Source organism: Humulus lupulus, chromosome 6, assembly GCF_963169125.1.
Source record: "Humulus lupulus chromosome 6, drHumLupu1.1, whole genome shotgun sequence".
NCBI classification, from domain to species: domain Eukaryota; kingdom Viridiplantae; phylum Streptophyta; class Magnoliopsida; order Rosales; family Cannabaceae; genus Humulus; species Humulus lupulus.
Window position 1 is genome coordinate 216,023,991 of NC_084798.1, and position 27,973 is coordinate 216,051,963.

Here is a 27,973-nt window from a genome sequence, read left to right on the forward strand (position 1 = left end):
AAAGAGTTTGGATGGCTGTGGTGGATGGATGGAAAGCCCCGAGTATTACTAAAAATCGTGTTGAAATTGTTAAAACGATGAGTGAATGGTCTGAAACTGAGATTGAGAAGGCAAATTTCAACTCCAAAGCTCTTCATGCTATTTTCAATGCAGTCTCTACAAATCAGATGAAACTCACAGCCAACCGTGAAATTGTTAAAGATGCTTGGGAAAAATTGAAGACAAAGAATGAAGGGACTCAAGTTGTCAAGAAAGCGAGATTAAGGGTTCTGGCTACTCAGTTTGAGAACTTGAATATGGAGGATGGAGAGACTATTGCAGATTTTCATGCCAAATTATGTGACATCTCAAATGATTCCTATGCTCTTGGAAAGACTTACTCAAACACAAAATTGGCCAGGAAGGTTCTTGCTGTCTTGCCAAGAGCTTTTAAAGCCAAAGTTACCTCTATTGAAGAGGTACATGATGTAGAGGAACTAGATCTTGATGAGCTGATAGGGTCTTTACAAAACTATGAGATGACCTCAAAAAGGTGGGGCAAAGAAAAAAATGAAAAAGAAAAGGATAAAGGAAGCAATAGCCTTGCATTCGTACACAAAGAGGAAGTGGAGAAGTGTGATATGTTAGAATGTATGACTGAAGATAAAGTGGCTTTTCTTACGAAAAACTAGGCAAAGTTCTTGAAAAGGAATATGAGGAGAGGTAATCTTGGTGGGAAAGAGAATGGTCCCAAAAAGAATGTGCCCTTTAATCAAAGATCTGTGATTCCACAAGAGAAGAAAAATAGAGGAATACATTGTCGTGAATGTGAAGGTTTTGGTCACATTCAAGCTGAATGTGCCAATACACTGAAGAAGAAGAAGGCCATGGCTGTAACTTGGAGTGACAGTGATGAGGAGAAAGAAGAATCTTGCAGTGAATACTCAGATCAAGATAAATGTGTGGTTGCATTTATGGCCTCATCTAATGGTAAGGATGAAAGTGAGAATGAAGAGACTGGAGAATCTGATATAGAGAGTTTGGATCAACAATCTGCATATGAATATATGTATGAGCAATGGGTGAATGTGACCAAGAAGGTAAAGAAGATCGAAGGAAGAAATCAAGAATTACTTCTTGTTAATAAAAATCTTGAGGGAAAAGTCAAAAGACTGTTAAGGGAAATTGATGATAAGAATGTGCAGTTGTAGGCCTTAAGATTTGAAGTTTTGAAAGTTAAAAAACCACGTGATGAATTAGGAGTAGAAGGGTCTCGAACCAAGGTAAGGCTGCTAAATAAATGTGGAAAGGAGATTTTGATTGATGATCCCTCTATTTCCAAAAATCGTCAATCAAATGCAGATTTATCTACAAATTTTCAGTCTCAAGAAGATGAATCCTGGAGCAGGCCAAGTATGCTAAAAAATTCAACTAGTGGAAAATTTGTCCCAGTCTGTCATTTCTGCAACAAACGTGGTCATATACGCCTAAAGTGTTTCAAATTACAAGCCTATCTCCAAAAGTTAGTTGATAGAAAGGAGGGATTGTAGTCTTCCGAGAAGATTGTGCATGTTCCTTTTGGCATTTGTCCTAAAGCAAGTTCTGAGGATACAAAAGTTTGTGTGGCTCATATATCTCTATCTGCATTTAAGGATAACCAGTGGTATTTTGATAGCGGCTGTTCACGTCACATGACTGGAAACTAATACTTATTGATCAACTACCAAGACAGGATTGAAGGAGCTGTTACTTTCGGTGATGGGAACAAAGGAGCTATACAAGGAAAATGGGAACTTCGTTTTGAAGAATCTTCCATCTCTGAAGGATATTCTGTATGTTGAGGGGTTGAAAGAAAACTTGATTAGTATAAGTCAGCTGTGTGATTCAGGATATTTGGTGAATTTTTCTAACAGTTGTTGTTATGTTGTTTCGTCAGATGGAAGTACAGTTTTAACAGGGAAAAGATCAATTGACAATTGTTATAAGGTGGATAGTGAAGTTCTGTGTAATAGAAATTTTCTGGAAAAATTAGAGTTGTGGCATCATAGAATGGGTCACCTAAATTACAGGATCTTCCAAAACTGATCAAGCTCAAGGCAGTTAGGAGGGTTCCAGAGTGTACAGTCAATCGAGAAAAAGTTTGTGGGCCATGTCAATTATTTAAACAAACAAGAGCAACTCAACCTACAGTGAAGTTTCTGCAGACTTCACAAGTTTTAAAACTCTTACATGTGGACTTAATGGGACCCATGCAGACTGAGAGCATAAGTGGGAAAAGATATGTGATGGTCTGTGTAGATGATTATTCTAGATACTCATGGGTAAATTTTATTAGAGAAAAGTCTGATACATTTGGAGTTCTGCTCTTGTCCTTAAACTTCAAAATGAAAAAACTCCAAAAGGTTATGAAAGTTTATAGGGTGAGGAGTGATCACGGGAAAGAATTTGAGAATAATCTTTTTGCTGAATTTTGTTATCATCTCGGTATTGCTCATGAGTTCTTTGTTCCTAAAACTCCACAACCAAACGGTGTAGTTGAGAGAAAAAATAGAACTCTTCAAGAAATGGCTCGGGTCATGCTATGTGGAAAAGAAGATTGCCACTTGTTTTTGGGCAGAAGTTGTGAATACAGCTTGTTATATTAACAACCGAGTTCATCTTAGAACAGGAACAACTCAAACAGCCTATGAAATTTGGAAGGGTAAGACACCAAATCTAGCTCACCTTCATATTTTTGGATGTAAGTGCTGTATTCTAAATGATAGAGAACATCTGACCAAATTTGAACCTAGGAGTGATGAAGGAATGTTTCTAGGATATGCAGTAAACAGTAGAGCTTATCGAATTTTCAACAAGCGCACTCATACGGTCATGGAATCTATAAATGTGAGATTTGATGAATTTGAGGATAAATTTGAAGCTAGTGAAGATGATGATCCCCTGTTCTATCTGTTCCACCAATTGTTTCCACTGAGCCTGTCATTGAAGAACATCCATTCCCTTCTCAGTCTGTTGAGACATCTCCATCAGATCAATCTAATAATTTTGGGGATGAATCTTCTCCCAGTACTGACCTATAAGAGACTACTAGTTCAAATTCAGTTGTGTCATCTCATGTTCGATTTTACAAAAATGGTCCTCCTTCATGGATTCCAAAAGCTCATCCTCCGACAGTCATTATTGGTAATCCAGCTGACCACATGGTGACTAGGCGAAAGGCAGCAAATGAAATCAGTCACTCCTGTTATCTATCCTTGATAGAGCAAAAAACTCTCAAGGAGGCCTTGTTAGTTGAACATTGGATTGGTGCAATGCAGGAAGAACTAGAACAATTCAAGAGAAATGATGTCTGGGAGCTTGTTCCTAGGCCTGCATAGTCAAATATAGTTGGGACTAAGTGGATTTTTAAAAACAAGTCAGATGAGTTTGGAAATATTACTAGAAATAAGGCTCGTCTAGTAGCTCAAGGATATAATCAGGTGAAGGGTCTTGATTTTGAAGAAACGTTTGCTCCAGTAGCTCGACTTGAACCTATTCGTATGCTTCTGGCTATTGCATGTCACCTCAAAATGAAGCTTCATCAAATGGATATTAAAAGTGCCTTTTTGAATGGCATTCTTCAGGAAGAAGTGTTTGTAGAGCAACCAATGGGCTTTACTGATCCTCATTTACCAAATCATGTCTACAAATTAAAAAAAAGGCATTATATGGACTAAAACAGGCACCCAGAGCTTGGTATGACAAGTTAACCTCTTTTCTTCTTAGCAATGGTTTTGTCAGGGGAAATGTAGATCAAACTCTGTTTATCAAACATTTGCATCCAGGTATATTTGTAGCTCAAATTTATGTAGATGATATCATTTTCGAATCCACTTGCCCTGTCGCTATAAATAATTTTGTTGATTTAATGCAGTCTGCACTACTACAAATATAGGCTTTCTCTACGCTTTTTTTCCTAGCATTACATTAAAAACGCAGAGAGAAGGTTCAAATGAGTCTGAAACACGAAGTGGGAAAAAAATAGACTTTTCTCCGTGGTACACTTTTCTCTACGGTTTTCTTTATGGAACCGCAGAGAAAGCCTTTACCCTACATAAAACCCTCGACTCACAACCTTACTCATTCTTATAAATTCTTCCACTTTGACAGACTCGAGAGGAACGACGCAAACCTTCTTCCCCAGCCACGGTTAGTGCTCTTTTCACCTTTTTTTTTTAGTTTTTTTTTTCATTTTCTTCAATATTTAGGCTACAACTCATGTAAATATACATATATATTGATTTGTTTTGAAGTTTTAGGGCAAAAATGAAGATATATTGATTAAGTATAATGTGTTTTGAATGTATGTTTATAGGGTAATTTTCAAGCTTTTTTCCAACGTTTTTGAATGTTTGTGAAGGATTAAAAGACATTTTTATTGTTCAAATCAGGTATTGATCACTAAAACTTGACTTTTTTTTTGTTTTTTTAATTATTTCAGTTTTTTGTTATTTTTATATTATTTATCTAGTTTATATGTATTTTGATAATGTTAATATTAATTATGTTTATTCCTTAAAATGTATTGTATTTGACATAATTTTTTTTATTTTTTTATGAAATGTATATATATTGAATATATATAATTGGAATTGAAAATAATTATATATAATCGAAATTGAAAAATAATTTTTTTTTATTAAAATGGCTTTCTCTGCGGTTGTATTAACAAAACCTTTCTCTGTGGTTGTGTTGAATAAACCGCAAAGAAAAGGGTACCTTTCTCCGCAGTTTTTTCAACACAACCGCAGAGAAAAGTGTGGCTTTTCTCCACAGTTTTCATACCACTTTTCTCTGAGGTCGAATACACTGCGCTTTTCAATACTCTCGAAAATCACAGTGTATTAAGTAAAAAAACCGCAGAGAAAGACCTTTTTTGTAGTAGTGCTGAATTTGAAAAGAGCATGATAGGTGATCTTTCATTTTTCCTAGGGTTGCAGATCAAACAGTTGTCCAATGGAATTTTTATTTCCCAGTCGAAATATACTCTTAACATGTTAATAAAAATTGGTCTTGATCATTCTAAGCATGCTAGAACTCCTATAAGCACAACATCTAAACTTACTAAAGACATGTCAGGCAAACCTATAGATCCAACACTCTTTCATAGTATGATAAGGAGTCTTCTTTATCTGACTGCTAGTAGACCTGAAATTTGTTTTAGTGTTGGCTTGTGTGCTAGATATAAGTCCTCTCCTACTGAGTCTCATCTTACAGCTGATAAGAGGATTATGAAATATGTGGCTGGTACAGCTGAGTTTGGTCTATGGTATACAAATGATTCCAATATGTCATTAGTAGGATATAGTGACTCGGATTGGGCTGGAAATTTAGATGATAGAAAAAGTACATCTGTAGGATGCTTTTATCTGGGAAACAACCTTGTATCATGGCACAACAAGAAACAAAATTATATTTATGTTTCCACTGCTGTAGCCGAATATATTGCAGTAGGTAGTTGTTGCACTCAATTACTTTGGATGAATGAGATGCTTGCTGATTATGGTTACCCTCAAAACTCTTTACTCATGTATTGTGATAATACTAGTGCCATTAATATTTCAAAAAATCTTGTGCAACATTCTAGGACTAAACATATTGACATTCGGTACCATTTTATTCGAGAATTGGTAGAATCAAAATCAATTGTGATATCTCATGTGTCTTCTGAAGCTCAATATGCAGATTTGTTCACCAAAGCATTGAACTCTCAGACCTTTGTTCATTTATGCAAATGCATTGGAGTTTTCTCTATTTGATTTTTTTTTTGGGTCAAGTTTTTTTTTTGTTTTATCTAGAACACTCTTATTTCATTATTTTCCAGGATTGTGTGTTCGTCTGAACCTTTATTTTTCTCAGCTAAAAAGGCTACCTTGTCAGGTGCAATGGGAAGAGCTTTCTCTTATAGAATTTACTCTTGAGTAGTTTGCTCCTTTTTCATTAGTATTTTCTGCATTAGAGAAGACGGCTACATCCCTGTTCAAGAGTGAAAGTCATAGCTGGTTTTTGTTTAAATATATATATATATAAATAAAAAAATCAAAATAATAATAATACATTGAGAGTTTTTTTTTAGAGAGTGAGTCAGTTGACTCACATGAGGTTACTTTTGCACACACTCATGGAAAATTCTAGTTCAGCATCCTGTTGAAATTTTTTGTTATGAGTTGTTTTGTTCTAGTCATCTTTTTATGCTTCTTCATTTTTTTTACTCTCTGATGCATATTTTTGTTTCTGGTCTTTTTTTTTTTTTTCTGGTCTAGTCTTTCTGTCATATCTTAGAATCTCATTGATATGTCACGCTTAGTTTGTGTCTATTCACTTTCTCTGTCTTATTTTTGGGCCGAGCTTTTTAATAGTCTTTTGGTGCACAGTGATTTTTTGGATTTATTTTCAAATATTTTTTTGAGGGTTTTGTGGTTCTATAAATACATACTATTCTTGCAAACATCTTATTCATCCTTGTCTTGAGATTCAACCCTAGCTTTTTCCGATTCCATGGCTTCTGACATTGTGGACTCTCCTCGAGAATTTCTTACTGCTCCTGCTATGTCATCGTTCGGTTCTCCGATTGTCTCTCAGTCTCCTGCACCAGTGATTGTCTCTGATATCGTTCCAAATGAGGCTGTTGGCTGTGTTCCATCCTTAGGTATTCCGTCCGACTCTATTATCCCTACTATTCCTCTAGTTTCATCTGATGTTGTGCCTGTTGAATCTGCTGTTGTGGCTGTTAAATCTGTGCGTAAAAACATTAAGTCTGTAGCCCAAAAATCCTCGTCTAAACTCTTCCTTCTTAGACGTATTACTCGGTCTTAGTCGACCAGCTAGAATTTCCACTAGAACAAGGATACACATGGATTTATGGCACAACATTTATATATATATAGAAATTCTTTAGTCCCTCACAGGATTTAGTCCTTCATGTGAGAATAATTTTTTTGGCCAAGTGTCACTTGTTGGGTGTTGTTGAAATCTTTATTTTTTTGGTGTTCACTTGCTATAATCAGTTGTCTAAACTGGTTGAATTTTTTTTGGTGATGTGGCTTTAAAAAGTGAGGACATAATTGTAATTGTATGTCCAATTATATGTATAATTTAAGGCTTTATAGTAAATTTATATTGAAGTTGACACTTATTTATGATATTGGGCATGTAAGATTTTGGTTGCTGCTAAATAATTATTAATGATTTGTTACAGAACACTATTAGGGTAATACGTAACAAAAACTGATACATATTTTTATTGTTGTATGTAAGAACCAGCGCTTGCACACATAAGCACACTCTACAATACTTGTAAAATCAGGGAGTCTGAGTAATATTTCCAATAGTAAATCATCATTGATAATCGACAAGAGTGATACTGCCCTAGACTCTGAGCATAGTTGCTTACCGGTCTTAAGACTCTTCCTACTACACCGCTCATAAGTTAGGGTTTTCATATTTGTTACACTATGCATGGGAAAGTTGGAATTTACTTAACAAGCCAAAACCACAAATATCAGAATCTAAACCGGAAACACCCAAACAAACAAAGATTAATTCAATACAACAAGCCTAGCTAGGTTTTTATATTATCAGATTTTCCCCCTGGATTAATTGGAACAACTAATTCTATGCAGCTTAGTTCAGATTTTTCCCTATAACAGATTATCAGATTTTTGCGAAAAAAATATAGAATTTTTTTATTATAGTCCCAAATTCAATTTTGAAAAATAAAATAAAATATATATAAATATTTAAAATTTGTGGAGCACATCAGCATTAACGGCTGAAACTACAATTAATAACAGGAAACTCATTTTGCCAAAACTAAACGAGCTAGCTCATGAGCTGAGACATTATAGCCCGCCTATTCACAAAAGTAAAGCCTTCAAACACAATATTAGCCACCATTCGAGAAGTCATATTTTTATTTTTAATATTGTTGACGCCGTTTTTCGTCAACAGTGAAATAAGAGCACAAAAACAATAAATAGTTATGGCCAGAAAAATATAATAAAACAAGCGGGATTTTTTACGTGGTTCAGCAGTTAACTCTGCCTAGTCCACGAGTCTTTGTTATTAGGATTTTAAGATGATCTCTGGAAATTCCTTAAGAATGAATTCTCCAGAGTTTTCTCTCAAGATCACAAAAATTCCGTCCTTTACAATGGTGCATGACTTCTCTATTTATAGAGAAGATTTCTGAATACTATCCCACACATTTTGGGAAGTTATTCTGTATATGTAAATAAATTTAATGGCATTAAAAACTTGTAATCCTATATACAAGGAAACGTCTCTTGAAGATTAGGGAGCGTATAACTGAATAATAAATATCCCTTGATTATAGGGGATTTACAGCAACGAATGCAGACTGCATCTCTCTTAGATGATTCACTAAGATATTCAAAGTTATCAACTTATATTGTCAATGCCACGTTCACCCAGGTCTCTTAATGACTTTCGAGCTATAGCATTTTCCCGAGATCATGTGGCTTCGAGCTCATACTTATGTCAGGCTCGAAACTCCTGATCCGAGGTCATCCGAGAACAGACATACTTCAATACCTGCCTTTCGAGCTCGTGAGGGTTTTAAGGCTACCATCTTCGAAGTTGCCCTTGCTTCCTAGGCTCGGTGCCTAGGTTACGGACACGTGTTCCAGACATTACGAGTCCATTTCTGACGAATCTAGCTTTCGAGATCACAATTCTTAAAGCTCGAAATTTGGGTGTAACATTTTGCCCCCTCAAAAGTATTTGTTCGAATCCTATGAGAAGGAAACTTTTGAACTACTTTCTTCGGGAACCGCACCGTCACACATACTTGAGGGTGGACACGCATCAGCCGGATATTGCTCATCCAAGGTACTCGAGTACCTTGGAAATCCACCCACGATCGTTCGCCTGCCACCTTTCCGGTACCATCATGTCATCAATCCCTGACTGTTGGATTTTATAAGGATTCTGGCTAATGGCTCAGATTAATCCTTTTTACCACTTTTTTCCTTCTATATTTACAAGGTCTTCTTCTTCCTCTTATTTTACACGCATCAGAAACAAAAGAAAAGGAACGAAACCAAAAACCATCTTAGAGAACTTTTAGCTTTTGCATGTTCTCCCAGCCGAAGAAACAAAGGACCGCCAGTTTGTTCGAGACCGTAAGCTCATACCTGCAGCCTCTCCTTCAATCAACGATTTCTCTGCAATCGCCATCATTGTGTAAGTTCCTGATGATCTTTTTGTTTTCCTCTATGCCGGTTTTCGTCTGTGTTGTTCTTTTATTTTTGGGAATGTGCTGGTTTATTTTCTTAGTTTGACACGCTAGGAAGCTCTGACCGTTAGGTTTTCACGTATAAGCCTCCATGCTAGGTTTAAGTCACTGGTTCTAAATCCAGTTTTGATGTAGAACAAGGTTTCTTTTTTCTGGGTTTTCAAAGTTTAAAAGACATATCTTGTACACCAAGATATCGGGTACAAAATCTTGGTTTTAAAGAACGCACGATACCCAAGATTACCATTTCTGAACAACCGTCACCCTTTTTCCCTGATATTTTGGGATTTTAAAAAAAAAATTATCCACTCCCTTCCTTTTTCTCGTAGAATACACGTTCCGACTCTCAATCAGGGTTTTTAGTATCTAGCTCGTTTCGAACCCTAGCATTCTCTGAGTTTTTCTTGTCAAGAAGAGGATAACCCTTTGAGAGGCTCTTTATCCGGAATCTAATTCAGGGCCCAAGTCGATCCCCCTTGACCCTAGGTTAGAAGTGACCGTTGCGTACAGTCTGGGAGAGCTCCAATTCTCACTGATGGGGGAGCCATCTACCTCGCAACCGAAGAGGGAGTTCTTTGAGGCTGAGCACTATACTGGAGCTCAGTTGCCTCGATAAACCAGATAACTGATATCCTGGCCTTCCACGATCTCAGGTTGTCAAACTACTTAAGGTGTCGAGCTCCAACCTCCAGCGAACGAAGCTGCTATGCTCCAGGGAATGGAAACCCTGACAACAGGCTGAGGTATGCGGCTTGGAGTCAGGAGCATATGAAGGCAGGAGCGCTATTGCCTTTGAAGTCTTTCTTCAAGGACTTCACGGACTTTGTTGGGTTGGCTCCATTCCAGCTCAACACTAATTCTTACAGGGTTTTGTCTGCCCTGAGGTCGTTATACCACGAGTTAAGGTGGGAAGGAGCTTCACTAAAGAAGATCCTGTATCTCTTTTGTCTGAAAAGCAACCCTCCCGAGCTCGGGGAGGAGACCGCTTCTACTATCTCTCGAGCTACCCCAAGGAGAAAAAGATGTTCGAGGATCTTCCCAACCATCCTCCCGACTTTAAGAAAGCCTTCTTCTGGACAGATGGCCTGTCCCCGTCTCGATACTATTCATTCAGACGGATTCGTAAGTACCCTAACCTTCTTTATCTCTGTGCTCGAGCTTTTTTCTGTGGGCCTGTACTTAGTTGAAATGTGTTTTACTTTCCAGCCAACTTTCACCGTCCCACTCCCACCGACGAGATGAAGGAGCATAGGGAGGCTCTGCTCCAACTCCCTTATGGCAGGAGGTCTCTCTCATATCTTTTGCATGAGAGTAAGCTCCGAGCCTGCGGGCTTTTGGGAAATGGCCAGTCCACCTCGGACTGGTCCAACAAAAAATACGACCGCTGGGAGCTTGTGCCCCTGCCAACAAGCATCCTTCCCTCGAGGAGAGAGGTGAGGCCCCTACCTCCAGCTCGCCGAAGAAGCCCGCAGACAGGGAACGAGGCTAACGATGAAGCCTTGAGCTTGGGCTCGGATGATCAAGGTACAGTCATCATAAGCTTGAAAATGTGGTCCCCCACCCTATTAAAACACAAACCCGATAGGTTAGTATTAGGCAAGGATGAGAGGGACCATTTCTATATATGGACTTGGGTAGATGACCGGGTTCATAGGTTTGATAGTTGGCTCGGGAAATATGACACTATGTACAGTCTGAACGAGGTGTGGGATGGAATAGCTGTCCAATATGGGACCAATGATTATAGGGACCTTTCGAGGTTGACGTCCACCTATAGGGAAGGTACTCCTCCCGCCTCTTCTGAAGATGGGGGAATTTCATGGTCTCCGAGCTCAAGCTCGGGGAGAGTTCCAGTTAGGTCCTTCTCTACTTGTTTTTTTTTTTATCTTCCAAGTTTTGTTAGCATTATGTTTAACTTCGATTGGAACTATGCAGGTGCTATGGATCCCGACCTCGATTCTGTGCTCTTTAGCGATAACGAAGCTCAAAAGAGTAAGCGCTAGAGAGGCGCGCGGAAATCCGATCGGCCATCCAAAGTCCCCAGGCGCACCAAGAAGATCCCAACGGCTCAAACTGTTGCGAGCATAGCCGAGGAGCCCAATGTTCAGGTCGATGCATCTGTTTCGACCGCGCCCGCCACGCTTCCTCCAGCCACAACTCAAATAACAATTGGCCGACCTTCGAAGAAACCCTCCATCTCCAAGGTACTCTTGCCGTCGCCCTGACCTCATGTTGAAGAGTTCGTGCTTGACGGTGCTGCTAGGACCCAAGGGGCTGTACTTGGCTCGGACGTCCTTTCTCGAATGGGTCAGAGTCTTTCAGGATTCGGCGCTGACCACTGGGATCTTGTGCATAAGGCCCCAGACTGTAATACTCTTTATGATAAGAGTATTGAACTTACTACCACAGTAATTTTCGCAACTCTTCTTTAATTGTTTATGTCTTGGTTTGTGCTCTAATTCATCCTTTGTGTTTCAGGTCCTTGTCGTTTCGGCACAGCTTAATTATAAGCTGACCAACGAGGTGCATACGAGCATGTCTCTGGCCCAAGATTCGAGGGATCTTCAGCTTAAAATGGCTGATGAACTCAAAAACTCGAAGGCCGACCTTGACAAGGTGAAGGCCGAGCTTGAAACGGCGAAGACTCGTCTTGCGGAGCTGGAGAAGGCTAATGCCAAACTCGAGGAGGAGAAAGCCACCACTTTCGAGATAATGAAAGGCGAGAAGGCCCGCCTCCTTGACGAGTTCAAAGAGCAGAAGTAAAAAGCGGTCGACCAGGCCATGTACAAAATCTGGGTTGATAATGCCGACCTCGACACTAGCTTCCTGGGTCCTCTTGAGGCAAAGTATGTAGAGCGGTGGAATGCCCGACTTGAGGCGAACGAGACTGCTCGGGAGGCTGCTTAGAAGGATAGTCATGCTATTCATCCTGAGGGGTCTAGTGCCATTGATGCTGAGAAGGCCAAGGGAACTGCTCCTTCCTGAACCTCACTTCGGGGCTGCGACCCCTTATTTTTGTAATTGCTTTAATTTATGCCTGTGGGGCTGATACAATTTCTTTTTATTTTACAACATATGCTTTACATTTCTTGGTTTGAAATATTTTGCACATTTTATGTTAAAGAACCGCGTATATTTATTTATTCGTATAAACATAATTTGGATTTTAATCTCGAGGCCCAATATGCATTCATGCACTGTTTGCTCGAATTATTCGCTTCCGATCTTGTTATTCATCAAGGTCGGATATTACTTTAACCATGAACCCGAAAGTACTTGTATGGTGTGTAATGTAAACGGTTTAGTTATATCTTATTGCTTAGTTACTTTTTCTCGCCCTCGGTTATTTATCCGAGGTTATGAGTTCGAAACTATTTTTCCATAAGATATTCCAGCCTCGATCTCGACTTATCTCGAAGTAGGTTTAGGTTCCAACTTATCGTCGATTAGTTCTAGTTGGTTTGTTCCAAACCTTTTAAGGTTGTGATTGGTTTGTGATCCATACACTTGTATGTTTTTAATAATTTGGTTATATCCAAATTATCCTAGCTCGCGCATTTGGTTACATCCAAACCCTTGTACGTATTTTGTGTATGTTATTTTATTTTTCAAGCTGATGGTGTATATACCAATGATGCCCCCTTAATCCTATGAGTGTGACCATAGGTTATTACATTACGAGAGGTTGCAAAAATAAGGAAAAACATAACATATTGAACAAAATAGATCTTTATTTGATGAAATTCAAAAGTAGACAAATTAGTACAGATAAACAAACATGGTTACAGGCAACATCCTTCCTATACTATTGGTAGTAAGGTCTTAGGTGTTTGCCATTCCATGCTCGCGGTACCAGGCTCCCATCCAATCTCTCTAGCTTATAAACATTGGGCCGGATGACTGATTCTATCTGGTATGGTCCTTCCCAATTTGGCCTGAGCATGCCAGCTGCTGGATCTCGTGTTGCCAAAAATACACGCCGTAGCACCAGATCTCCCACACCGAACTTTCGATCTCGAACCCTCTTATTGAAGTACCTGGTAGCTCGTTGCTGGTAGGCAGCATTCCTCAACTGACCTTCGTTTCTTTTTTCTTCGATCAAGTCTAAGATTTCTTCGAGCTGAGTGTGGTTCGAGCTTTGGTCATAAATGTGAGCTCAAATTGTAGGGATTTCGACCTCGATAGGCAACATAGCCTCACAACCGTATGCTAGAAAGAATGGTGTATGTCCTGTTGATGTTCAAGCTGTAGTCCTATATCCCCATAGGACTTGGGGCAACTCTTCGGGCCATCGTCCTTTCGCTTCCTCCAACCTTTTCTTTAGCGAACTCTTGAGAGTTTTGTTTACAGCTTCGACCTGGCCATTCGCCTGAGGATGAGCTACTGATGAAAAACTCTTTATTATTCCATTCTTCTCGCAAAAGTTGGTGAACAAGTCGCTATCGAACTGGGTTCCGTTGTCAGATACAATTTTCCTTGGCACCCCATATCGGCACACGATGTTTTTTACCACGAAGTCAAGGACCTTTTTGGAAGTTATTGTTGCCAATGATTCAGCCTCTGTCCATTTTGTGAAGTAATCTACGGCGACTACAACATATTTCACACTGCCCTTGCCAGTTGGGAAAGAGCCTATGAGGTCGATTCCCCATACCGCGAATGGCCATGGGGAAGTCATCATGGTCAGTTCGGATGGTGGAGCTCGAGGAATCGTGGCGAATCTCTGGCACTTATTGCATTTCTTTACGTACTTAAAAGAATCTGATTTAATGGTAGGCTAGAAATAACCTTGGCGTATGATTTTCTTGGACAGGCTATGCCCCCCAGTATGGTCTTTGCAAAACCCTTCATGAATTTCTTCAATGATCTTCTTGGCTTCTGGTGGAGTCACACACCGAAGTGATGGCATGGAATATCCCCTTCTATACAACTTTCCATCCAAAATGGTGTAGCGGGGAGTTTGATACCTTAACTTTCGAGTCTGGTTCCAATCTTTTGGAAGGACTCTGGTCTCGAGATAGTCGGCTATTGGGGTCATCCAGGTAGGCTCGGACTCAATCATACACACGTCTTCCTCCTCCAACTCGTTAATGCTAGGTGCCGAGAGGTGTTCTATGGGCACCACGTTTAGCTCATCATTCTTGACGGAAGTAGCGAGCCGAGCTAAGGCATCTGCATTTGAGTTTTTCTCTCAGGGAACCTGTTCGATCGCATAAAACTCAAAATGTTCCAATGCAGATTTCGCCTTCTTTAAGTACGCTGCCATTTTCGTGCCACGAGCCTGGTATTCTCCCATGATTTGATTAACCACAAGCTGGGAGTCGCTGTAGCAATGTATTGCTTTAGCTTTGAGCTCTTTGGCTATACGAAGGCCTGCCAATAAAGCCTCGTATTCGGCCTTGTTATTCGATGCTTTAAAGCCGAATCTTAAGGTAGAGTGAAATCTGCTCCCTGTGGGGGTAATCAAAATGACCCCTGCCCCCGATCCATTTTCATTAGATGAACCATCGCCGTTGGTCATGCCAGTACATTCCACTGTAAAGTTTGCCAATGCCTGTGCCCTAATGGTTGTCCTCGGATGGTAAGTGATCTCGAATTGTTCGAGTTCAACTGCCTATTTAAGAAGTCGACCTGAAGCCTCCGGTTTAGACAAGACTTTCCTAAGTGGTTGATCAGTCAGCACATGGATGGGGTGCGCTTGAAAGTAGGGTCGAAGTTTACGAGATGAATGAATTAAGCTGAGAGCCAGCTTTTCCATCAAGGGGTACCTCGACTCTGCCCCCAGTAACCTTTTGCTGATGTAATAGATGGGTCTCTGTACCTTTTCTTCTTCTCGCACGAGCACTGCACTTATTGCATGTTCGGTGGTGGAAAGATACAAGTACAATACTTCTCCCGTAATAGGTTTTGACAAGATGAAGGGTTCTGCGAGATGCTTTTTAAGCTCCTGGAAGGCCAGCTCGCACTCCTCCATCCATTCAAATTTCTTGCCTCCCCTCAAAAGATTGAAAAACGGAAGACAACGGTCTGTAGATTTTGATATAAACCTACTTAGTGCCGCCATCTGACCGGTCAAACTTTGGACATCCTTATGTCTTCGAGGTGAGGGCATATCGATCAGGGCCCGGATCTTGTCGGGGTTGGCTTCTATTCCACGAGTGTTTATAATAAAGCCCAGGATTTTTCCTGATGATACCCCAAAGGTGCACTTCTGAAGATTTAGTTTCATGTTATACTTCCGGAGCATACCAAAGCATTCTTCGAGGTCGTTAACATGGTTATCGTTAAGTTGAGACTTGACTAGCATGTTATCAACATAAACTTCCATGTTGTTCCCTATTTGCTCCGAAAACATCATATTCACGAGGCGCTGGTATGTGGCCCCAATATTTTTTAGCCCGAATGGCATGACATTATAACAGTATAACCCCTTATCGGTTATGAAGCTTGTATGTTCCTGGTAGGGGGCATGCATGGGAATCTGGTTATATCTAGAATAAGCATCCATGAACGACATTAGTCCATGCCCCGCCGTGGCATCCACGAGCTGATCAATCCTCGGCAAGGGAAAACAGTCCTTCGGGTAAGCTTTGTTGAGGTCCGAATAGTCGATACAGGTTCGCCATCTCCCATTGGGTTTTGGGACCAACACTGGATTGGCTACCCAGTCAGGGTAAAAAGCATCCCTAATGAATCGATTTCCTTTTAACCTGTCGACCTCCTCCTTCAGTGCCTTCTTTCTGTTGTCATCCAGCTATCTTCGCTTTTGTTGCTTCGGAGGGAAGCTTTTATCAATATTTAGCGCGTGGCTTGCTATGTTCGGACTTATTCCTACCATGTCCGAATGTGACCATGCGAAGACATCCTGGTTTCTCTTCAAAAAGCAAGCTAGTTGCTATTTGGTTTCTTCCTGGAGGTGTTTTCCAACCTTTACCTTTTTCGAGGGATCGGACTCTTCGAGCTGAATCTCTTCGAGCTCTTCTAAGGGTTCGAGGTCCACCTTCTCCTCAACCCTTGGATCGATTTCTTCATCAATCTCCAAGACCGTCCCGTCTTTACTCTGAATGATGACGAGTGCTTGTGCGCTCGTCTGTTTCTTTCCTCTCAAGGAAATGCTGTAGCATTCCCTTCCAGCTAACTGATCTCCCTTCAATGTCCCGACACCGCTAGGGGTCGGGAACTTAATGGCCAGATGCCTTACTGATGAGACTGCCCCCAGCCCAACAAGGGCGGGTCTCCCGAGCAGCACATTGTAGGCTGAAGGTAGATCCACTACCACAAACTCCATCATCTTGGTTATTGAGACCGGGTAGTCTCCCAAGGTTACGGGGAGTTCGATGGATCCCATGCAGGCGGTTCCTTCTCCTGAAAAGCCGTATAGCGTAGTCGCACATGCTTTCAGATCGCGAAGGGAGAGTCCCATCTTTTCAAGGGTTGCTTTATAGAGAATGTTAACTGAGCTCCCATTGTCTATGAGAACTCGGTGGACCCTTTTATTTGCCAACTGGAGGGTGATGACCAGTGGATCATGGGGAGGAAATTGAACATGGGACGCGTCTTCTTCAGTGAAGGTTATTGGTTGGGATTCAATCTTTTGACTTTTTGGAGCTCTAGGTTCGGGTTCATAAGGAGGCCCGTCCCCGGTCTTCAGCTCATTAACGTATCTCTTTTGGGCATTTCTGCCCACTCCCGCGAGATGAGGCCCTCCTGAGATGGTTATTACATCTTCTCCATCAATTGGAGGGGGCCTATCTTCTTCCCTGGCTCAGGAATTGTTGTTTTGTGTGAGCTGTGGCGCAGCTGCTCTCTGGCTCGCGGATGCTTGATTAGTACTCTGGTTCTTGACATATTTTCTGAAGTAACCTCTTGAGATCAATCCTTCGATCTCGTCTTTCAGTTGTCGACATTCATCAGTAGTATGCCTGGTGTCTCTGTGAAATCGGCAATATTTACTGGAGTCCCTCTTGGACTTCTTATTTCTCATTGGGTCTGGACGCCTGAAGGGGACCTGGTTTTCATTAGCTAGGTATATGTTCTCCCGAGACTCGTTGAGCTCGGTGTACACTTTGTACATGGAGAAATATCTCTCCCCCTTCTTTTTCTTTCCTCCCTCGGGGTTACTCCCTTCGTTCTTTTTTCGCTTGGAAGGGTTTTCCACTGCAGGCTTTGAAGCTGGTGGGTCTGCCGAGGTTGAGGCAGAGTTTACATTTATCGTTGTAGTTACGGGCTGGGAAGTCACATTAAGTGTCGACCTCGCTTCCTCTACATTAACAAACCTCTGTGCTCGTCTATTAAACTCGGTTAGGGACCTCGCTGGTTTTCTCTGCATGTCGTCCCAGAGGGAACTTCCTGGCATTACTCCGGCTTGGACAGCCATTAGGTGACCGCTGTCATTCACATTCCGAGCTCGGGCAACTTCCAAGTTAAACCTTGTAAGGTAACTTTTCAATGTCTCACCTGGCTGTTGCCGAACATTAGTCAGGGTTGATACCTCGGGTCTAACTCCCATCATGGCTTTGAACTACTTCTTGAAGTCTTTGGATAGCTGATCCCAAGAAGTTATTGAGTGTCTTCTATATTTTTCGAACCAGCTTTTGGCTGGTCCTGTCAGTGATGCTGGAAATAACATGCATCTGAGCTCGTAACCCACGTTACTTGCTCTCATTATGGTATTGAATGTACTCAAATGGCTGTACGGGTCGGACTTTCCCTCAAACGTTGGGATGTGAGGGATCCGAAATCCTTGAGGAAATGGAGTGTTGGAAATATGGGGAGCAAACGGTTCAAGCTCCTCATTAGAATCTTCGTATCGATCCTGACCTTGCTTATTTTTCAAAAGCCTGAAGGCTTTTTCTAACTGATCAATTCTTTCCTGGACTGGGTCCGCGAGGGGTCTTGCATGGAATTGGTTGTCATCGATCACGATTCTAGGCTCGCGCCTCCACAGGGGGTCTTTGCGCCTATTTAAGCGATCCCTCAGGTCCGGGTTCATCGGGTTAACATTACCCCGACTCTGATTCAAGTTTTCCCGTAGGTCGGAGTGATTCCTGCGGCTTCCAGTATTCTTTCGACCTCAATCATGCATGCTGACCGAGTTGGTATCTCTAGAGTCATCACTAGTAAAACTCGTCGCATGATTATTTCGAGATGGGTCTTTTTCATGCCGCCTCGTTTCTGCAGTGCGAGATCGGGACGTTTGGCTTTTTTCAGAGGGGGCGCCTCTTCGCTCCCGGAAAGCCTCCCTGTTCCCTTATCTCCTCCCCGCACGTCTTTCGTCCTCACCACAAACTGATTGAGCATTCCTGCGAGGAGGTGAAGGATATCTTATAGGTGATGGAGGGAACCGTATGGGTGATGGTGGCTGCCACCCATTTCGTGGCCTAGATGGTTCGGAGTTTGCCCGAGATGGGTTGGTTGCATTCTGTGCGCTCCCAGGGACTTGAGTCCAAGCCTCTGCAGGAGCTCGGTTGTTCTCAGTTCCCGCATGTACTTCCGAAGGTGGATTAACCGGGGCCCTAGCTCGGGTACTTCTCTGGGGCCTAGAGGGGGCTGATTGATCTGCTGGTGCAGGAGGTTGTTCCGGCCTTCTTGTGGCAGCATTCTTCCGTGGACGCCCACGGGGTCTGCGGGGAGGAACATGCAAGTCCCTCGGAGGAGGGGCTTGGTTTTCACGCGGAGGCAGGGGCTGAGCCGCCTGCGCCTCGGCGACTATCCTTGCCAACTCCTCATTCTGCTTGTTGGCTTCTGCCAACTGCTGTTTCAGCTGCCGGTTTTCAAGTTCCACAATGGGAACGTACTACTCAGGATTGTAATACATATCCTCATCCCTTGGTGGTGCGGGTGGTCCCCGAGAATCGGAGGACTCGCTTCTCTCTTCAGCATCCGGGTTTACCATTGGCTGTTTCACAGGACGTCTCGGATAATTTTCTTCAGGAACGTTTTGATCGTTAGCGGCCATAACTCGTTCAGGGGCTGAATGCTTAAGGCTCTCAATGAAAGCACCAAACTGTTGACACCGTTTTTCGTCAACAGTGGAATAAGAGCACAAAAACAATAAATAGTTATGGCCAGAAAAATATAATAAAACAAGCGGGATTTTTTACGTGGTTCAGCAGTTAACTCTGCCTAGTCCACGAGTCTTTGTTATTAGGATTTTAAGATGATCTCTGGAAATTCCTTAAGAATGAATTCTCCAGAGTTTTCTCTCAAGATCACAAAAATTCCATCATTTACAATGGTGCATGACTTCTCTATTTATAGAGAAGATTTCTGAATACTATCCCACACATTTTGGGAAGTTATTCTGTATATGTAAATAAATTTAATGGCATTAAAAACCTGTAATCCTATATACAAGGAAACGTCTCCTGAAGATCAAGGAGCGTATAACTGAATAATAAATATCCCTTGATTATAGGGGATTTACAGCAACGAATGCAGACTGCGTCTCTCTTAGATGATGCACTAAGATATTCAAAGTTATCAGCTTATATTGTCAATGCCACGTTCACCCAGGTCTCTTAATGACTTTCGAGCTATAGCATTTTCCCGAGATCATGTGGCTTCGAGCTCATACTTATGTCAGGCTCGGAACCCCTGATTCGAGGTCATCCGAGAACAGACGTACTTCGATGTCTGCCTTTCGAGCTCGTGAGGGTTTCGAGGCTACCATCTTCGAAGTTTCCCTTGCTTCCTAGACTCGGTGCCTAGGTTGCGGACACGTGTTCCAGACATTACGAGTCAATTTCTGACGAATCTAGCTTTCGAGATCACAATTCTTAAAACTCGAAATTTGGGTGTAACAAATATATCATACTTCATAAAAAGAAATATTATATATATATCACTTCATATATATCATCCCTTTCAACTCTATGATTATCGTTTTTCTTTAATTCCAAACATTGATGTGCATATATGTATAAATATATATATTTAATATTAGAATGCTAATTAGCTAAACGTGTCGTTTTAGGTAACGGTGCAAGTCGTTTTTAGTTATATCGTAGAAACTTAAGAGTGACATTTGCCAACCTGTAATATGTATCCTGGTAAAAAGGTCATTGTAAACAAACACAGAAGAAAAGTCTGACAAAGAAAAAAAAACATGCTTTTAGGTAAGGCAAATTAAAAAAGAAAAAAAAAAACATGCTTTTAGGTAAGGCATGAATTTAAATCAAACGCTTCGTCCCATTGGGTTTATGCAACACGTGCATAGGGTACCACAGCTTCTACCATTCTGCATTAAATTAAATATATATATCTTTTATATATATACACAAAAAAAATGCGACAGTTTATTTGAAAATTCCTCTAAAATATATACCAAAAAAAAATTACCTGTACAACCTCCTCCCGCACTCATGTCTGCATTGTCACAGCGACAAAAATTTGCTTGTAAATCATGTGTATTTGAATAATATTAATTAAGTTTCATATTATAAAAGTAAAACATAAAAATTATCAGAAAGATTATTGATAAATATTACCAAATCTTGATTAAAAAGAATGTGTAACCCAGGTCTGTTTTGACACTGGTCATCAACATTGCAAATGCATAAATCAGTGCAAAATCTTCTTGCCTTCATGCAGACGCATACCCTGTACATAAATAAATAAATATATATAATATACAAAACAAATATATATATATATAACTATATAAACTTATTTAATATTAGGAAATCACTCACTTTTTCATACACTTTGTTGCTCTACATCCACAAAATTCTGTTGTCTTTTCTTTTTCTGTACATGGATCAAATGATTATTTAAATTGATTTAGTTATTACAAATTAAAGATAGAACATAAAGAACTTGATTGGATGTCTCTTTCAAAAGAATAAAATGTGCTTGAATGCAAGAATGTGTGTTCTTGAATGCACCAGTAACTTAGCAGAAAAAATTGATAAATTATCTATAAAACATAATGCAAGTTATACAAACTTATATATACAAAAAGAAATGGCAGGTTAATATTATGAAATTTCATTACCTTTTTGCATCCTGAGAAGGCTGTAGTGCAACTTCACTGCTGCTATTTTCCATATTACTTTTTTCTTTCTTTGTTATTTTCCCGGAAAACAAACAAGTGAAATTGGTTCGAAAAATATATGGCAGAGTTAGTGTAACACCCCAAATTCCCTAAAATAGCTTAGTGCCTGAATTAGGGGGTCGGGAGGTAATAATTGTGCTAATTATGAGTTAATATTGTGTGAGCATGTTATTATGTGAATTATATTATAATATAATTATACTTGCATGTAAGAACTGTTAAACATGTGTATATGGGCACGTTTCTTATAAGAAGGGTACTTTAGTAATTTGACTCATTCAGGGTATAAATGCAAATATGTGTTTGTATGATTGAGACCACATTATTATGTGGATATATATGGGTTACTCAACGCGAGGCGATCCTGGTGAGCAATTAGCGAAAAAGTCACAACAGGGTTTTATACCCGGCTCGGGGTGAGCTCAGGGGTATTCTAGTGATTTAGTACATTACCAGAGTTTAGCGAGTAATGAAAAATTATTGGTAATCATGTGAGAATATTGGAAGTAGCGAGAATTATAGGACGTAAATTGTGAGTAGCGAGGTATGAGACAAAGAACAAAATTGTCCTTGGGAGTATGTGAAGAATATGCTAAGAGCATAAGGGGCAGTTTGGTCATTCCTGGGCAAAAATGTGACTTGTTTGGCTGAGAACCTTTGAGAGGGCTTAAGAAAAACCAAAAGAAAATATAGACATGATAAAGACTTTGGCTCTGTTAATGAGCATAATTATAATTATGTTTGTGAATATATGGTTAAGTACACTTGAATGCGCATGATTATGATTATGTCTATGATTGTTGTTTGAGTGTATTATAATATATTGTATTAGTAGGTACATATGTTAAATGAAGTATGTGATGGTCTGTTGTGACTAGAAAGCTCGGTTTATAAACCAAATGATTATTAGGATGTTAATTAGGGATTGACTTATTAGTCGAGGGCATATTGGACTTTGAGAGACTCGTCTTATAAGTCGAGGGTTGTAAAGCTTCGACTTATAAGTCGGGGGCATATAAGGCTTGACTTATAAGTCAAGGACTAGTAGGACTCAGTTTATAAGCTGAGATTGGCATTATGCACGTGGACTGCAGGCCACCATGGCTGGGCCACCCTGGAAGTGCAACACGCACTTGTCTGGCTCGGATGCCAACAAATTGAAAGGAAGTGTGACACGCACTTGTGCAACTCTGTGGTTGCTGATTTGTATACTAAGTACACCACACTCAATTATTACTGTTTGGCAGATATACCACTCTGTGAATTGTTTAATAAGTTTTGTTATTTTAATCTATAAATTTTTAGATTAATTTGTATATAAATGTTTCATTTAAATCATAATTTTTAATTTAAAATAACAATAAATATTTTTTTTAAATTCAAAATATAACTTTTAAGGGCACCCAAAGAGAATCATAAAATCCTTACTTAAAGACACTCAGCAAGATCTTTTAGGACTCGCGTTGTGAGTCCTAAAAACATCCTTTTAGGACTAGCGACGCGAGTCCTAAAACATCCTCGCGAGTCCTAAAAACCTTACTTAAAGGCACTCAGCAAGATCTTTTAGGACTCGCAACACGAGTCTTAAAAACCTTAGTTTTTAAGGCTCTCATAGCGCGAGTCCTAAATTTTTTTTTTGTAGTAGTGCACGTGATTGATCATATTAAGTTACCCAAAGTAACATGATGAAATTGTTGAGATCTTGTGTGAGAAACTTCCCACCCTTTTTTGATATAATAATTCATCTTACCGTTCATTGAGATTTTTATTATATTTTTTTATTAATTTTTGGAGAGCAATGAACATTCATTAAGATTAAAATGGACCACACATAGATATATATCTTAAAAAGTATAAACATGATAAATATGAACGAACGAGTTATTGGAAGTTGCTGGGAAATGACTAGATAGGGTATAGGGACACACCACATACAAATTAAAGTTACAAGTTCAAAACTGTCCATAAAAAAAAGAATAATAATAATATTAAGTTACTCAAAGTTACATGATGAAATTGTTGAGATCTTGTGTAAGCTGAGCAAATACTTCACTCTTTTTTGATATAATGATTCATCTTATAGTTCCCTTAAATAGAAAATTGATATTTTGTCGTACTATTTATTTAGGATGAATGTGTTCATTTGAGTGATATATGAAGATTATTAAGGAGTATGTTAGAAATAGATGTGTACGTGGATGATGTAAGGAGGATTTGGGGTAAATTAAGTTAATAATGTTTTTTTATTAATTTTTGGAGAGAAATGAACATTCATTCAGGCTAAAATGGACCACACATACATATATATCTTAAAAAGTAGAAACATGATAAATATGAACAATGAGTTTTTGGAAGTTGCTGGAAATGACTAGATAGGGTATATGGACACACCACGTACAAATTAAAGTTAAAGGTTCAAAACTGTCCATAAAAAAATAAATAATAATAATAATAATAAGGCTCTTCCACATGGAATTTGTTTTTATTGGAAAAAGCATAAACACAATCCTCTTATAACTCCACAACTCCAAAACTGTAAAATCGTCATTACCACTCATCACTTTCTACATGGAGCTCCAACTACCCTCTTTCCCAGTCCTCTTCTCTTTAGTTTTTGTGTTTATGGTAATAAACACTGTTTTAAAAAGACCTCAAACAAAAAACTCAGCTCCTAAACTACCTCCAGGACCATGGAGACTACCATTGGTGGGAAATATGCACCAGCTTATAGGCTCTTTACCTCATCATTCCCTCACAGACTTAGCCAAAAAATATGGACCATTCATGTACCTCAAAGTTGGACAAGTTCCAACCATAGTAGTTTCATCACCAGACTATGCTAAAGAGATCTTGAGAACCCATGATGCCATTTTTGCAAATAGACCACGGACTCTCGCTTCACAGATCTTGTTATACGATTGTACAGACATCTTATTTGCTCCACAAGGTGAGTACTGGAGACAACTTAGAAGGATTTGTATGCAAGAGCTTTTGAGCCCAGGAAGACTTCAATCTTTTCAACCCATTAGAGAAGAAGAGATGATTAATATGCTAGAAGTGATAGCTTCAAAAGTTGGCTCAGCTATCAATCTAACTCAAATGGTCAAAACTTTGATGTTCGGCATCACATCTCGAGTAGCCTTCAGCAAGAAAAGCAGTGACCATGAAGAGTTCATATCAATTGTGGAGGAGTTTTTGAAGTCTGCTGATGGCTTTGAATTTGCAGAGGTGTTTGTTAGAATGTGGAAAGTGATGCATGGTAAGAAGTATGAGGTTCCATCTCAAAACCAATTGGTGATGAGTGGAGTAACTCATACTCTTATAAATGGTATGATGATCCCACATACTTTCCATGTGGGATTCTATTCTCTAACATCCCCCCTCAAGATGGTGGCTATTTTTGCTCACCAATCTTGGACGGTTTGATCGCAAGTGGCTCGTTGGCTCTTTTGGCTCTTTTTGGCTCACTATCCCCGAATCACAAAGGGCTCTTTTGGCTCTCTTTTTTTTTGGACCGGTGTTGGATTTGGATCGGACATACTCGTTAGAGTTTTCTTTGACTCTGATACCATGTTAGAATGTGGAAAGTGATGCATGGTAAGAAGTATGAGGTTCCATCTCAAAACCAATTGGTGATGAGTGGAGTAACTCATACTCTTATAAATGGTATGATGATCCCACATACTTTCCATGTGGGATTCTATTCTCTAACAGTGTTTCCTTCTTTGAGTTTTCTTGATTGGACTACTCGGCCTAAATACGAGAGCCTCAAACTAAGGGCTTCGAGAATAATGGAAAATATCATCAAAGAACATATTGAAGAGAATGAAAAGTCGATAGAGAAAAAGGGAAAAGTGAAAGACCTGGTTGATGTTCTTTTGAAGTTTCATAACAATGGAGATGTTGGCTTCACCATAACAACCGACAATATTAAAGCAGTAATCTTTGTAAGTTCCATCAATATCAGCTTCTTTATATTATCAAGTTATTATTAGAATTATACATAGTTGTATACAGATAAAGTTAAGCATGAAACAAAATGATGAAATGAAAGTGACTTATTTTTCAGGATATCTTTATAGCTGGGAGTGAAACATCAGCTTTAACTGTGGACTGGGCTATGGTAGAGATGATAAGACATCCAAGAGTGATGAAAAAGGCTCAAGATGAGGTGAGGAAAGTCTTTGGCAAAAAAGGGTTAGTGAATGAAACATCAATCAATGAGATGAAATACTTAAAATCAATTGTTAAAGAAACTCTAAGGTTGCATCCTCCTGCTCCTTTGTTACTTCCAAGGGAAAATGGAGAAAAATGTTGGATTAATGGTTATGAGATTCCAATCAAAACCAAAGTAATGATAAATGTTTGGGCAATTGGAAGAGACCCTAAATATTGGATTGAACCTGAGAGTTTTATGCCAGAGAGATTTATTGAGGGATCTGTTAACTTCAAGGGCAACAATTTTGAGTTTATACCATTTGGTGGTGGAAGGAGAATTTGTCCAGGCATGTCATATGGTCTCATCAATGTTGAGCTTCTTCTGGCATTGTTGCTGTACCGCTTTGATTGGAAACTACCGAATGGAATGAAACATGAAGATTTGAACATGATGGAGTTATTTGGCCTTACAGTCAGTAGAAAAGATGATTTGAACTTGATTCCTGCCACTTATATGTCATTAATCTCTATAGCAAAATCACATAGAATTTAGTTTGTCTTTTATAGTTTAACATTAGAGTTTGTTGAACTTTTATTTCAAAGTTAAAATTTACAAATATTGTAATTTGAATAATATACATGTTGGTGACTTGTTATACCAAGTCATTATGTTATCACATCATCATAATTATTAGTATCCATCTATAAAAATAGTAACCATTGAGAAGTCTCTATTATATATTATATATATCATTTTCACTATAAATATTTTATGTGGACCATATCATTTTTAATTGTGTGATTAAGGCTAATTACATATTTATTATATGTGTAAATAATTATTTTGGTATAATTAATTATATTCCTTAAAAAACCGCAACAACATAATTATATAAAAATAAAAATTAATATTAAAGAGCAACGTGAAAATAATACTTCAAAACACAATTTTACGTAGTTTGTGAATAATTTTTTGTTAACTATATTATACCAAAATCAAAGTAAAAGAGTTATTACTTTGGTTGTATATAATGTCACATGTCATGTCGATAAATAAATATTATTTCAGATTTAATATATAAACTGAACTTTGCTTTTTAAGATTTATGAAAATCTTACAAGAAAATGACCATCGCCTAATCCCTGGCCTTTCCAACAATTTTTAGCAGCTTATTAATTAAGGATGCACATTTTTCCTATGGAGATGGGCCCACGGAGACTTGCCCCTAATGAGTCGAGGAATTCTCATCTAAATGGGAATGAGGCGGGGACGGGATAGCACTCCCCACTCCGACGGGTCCTGTTTAATTTTTTATATATTTTTGTAATATTTATATGTATTTTATATATTTCTTTATGTGTTATTATATTATAGTAGTAATTTTTTTTATATTTTAAATTTTATTTAAGATAATGTTTAATATTTTAAATAATAAATATTGTGAAATATTTTAATTTATTTATAGTTTATAACTTTTATTTTAAAATTTATTTTCTAAATAAATGAGTTTTCCGTAGAGATTCTCCATCCCATTAGGGAATTTCCCACCCCGCCACCGATGGAGAATAAACGAAGATAAGGTGGGGACGAGGATTAAAAATATAAATGGGGACGGAGACGGGAAACACTCCCCGCCAATTCCCCACGTGTACATCACTATTATTAATTATTTAATTCCATCGAAGTTCGAGTAATATGCCCTCACATGAGCTCAAGACGATTTTGTCCTCAAATAATTCATCATGTGCCTCTTACATGGGTCACTTTCATCAAAATTTATACATACGTAAATAATTTGGGTTCAATTGTTGCTATCTCATGAACTCGAGGATCTGAGTGCCCAAGAAAAAAAATCTCAAAAATCAAATTAAGAATTCTTAACTAATTCAGGGAGTGATGGTGCTAAAAATCCTATAATTTAACATGTGGATATAATTTTGTTTTCAATTATTATATAAAAACCGCAGTAATAATCCTTTGCTTTTTATAATTTATACAAGATCTTTTGTAGTTGCCACTCAAAATAAAAAGTTATCATATGATATAATAGCTAGAGGTTGTGTGACTGCCACTAAATATTATTCTTTAGTTAAAAAAATTTGTTTTGACAACTTTTACTCACAAAATAAATTTGTTGTGAATTAAAATATTATCGCTAAATCCACGTAATTGGCCTTTCCCAGCAATTTATATAGTAGTTTAATTATTTAATTCCATAAAAAAATGTATAAGATAAAGTAAAAGCATAGAAGAAAATTACAGTATAATTTATAAAATGTTGACATATAAATATCAAAGAAACATTACTCAGTAAATCAACTTACAATAATAAGACGACAATATAGTGTCATTTTACTTCGATACTATTAAAATGTATATAGAATGTGTAAAAAATTAGAAGAATTTTTTTTATGAACATCTATTACATCTCATAATGACTAGCTATAATACAACACCTTTTATATATATATATATATGAGTTATT

General features: G+C 38.8%; 1 protein-coding gene across 1 annotated transcript; it reads left to right on the forward strand.

Moving 5' to 3' along the window:
- Nucleotides 1-23,791: 23,791 nt before the first annotated feature.
- LOC133783243 (cytochrome P450 71D9-like) lies at nt 23,792-26,129 on the forward strand. Its single transcript, XM_062222790.1, has 4 exons — nt 23,792-24,557; nt 24,878; nt 25,044-25,276; nt 25,399-26,129. The coding sequence occupies exons 1-4, from the start codon at nt 23,898-23,900 to the stop codon at nt 26,038-26,040; spliced, it is 1,536 nt and encodes a 511-aa protein (XP_062078774.1). The 5' UTR covers nt 23,792-23,897; the 3' UTR covers nt 26,041-26,129.
- The last annotated feature ends 1,844 nt before the right edge of the window (nt 26,130-27,973 follow it).

What these genes read in the sequence shown, in the direction of transcription:
- LOC133783243 (XM_062222790.1), top strand. Translation starts at nt 23,898, where the DNA reads ATGGAGCTCCAACTACCCTCTTTCCCAGTCCTCTTCTCTTTAGTTTTT. An exon ending in ATATTAAAGCAGTAATCTTT is followed by an intron (nt 25,277 to 25,398) that starts GTAAGTTCCATC and finishes CTTATTTTTCAG; the next exon opens with GATATCTTTATAGCTGGGAG.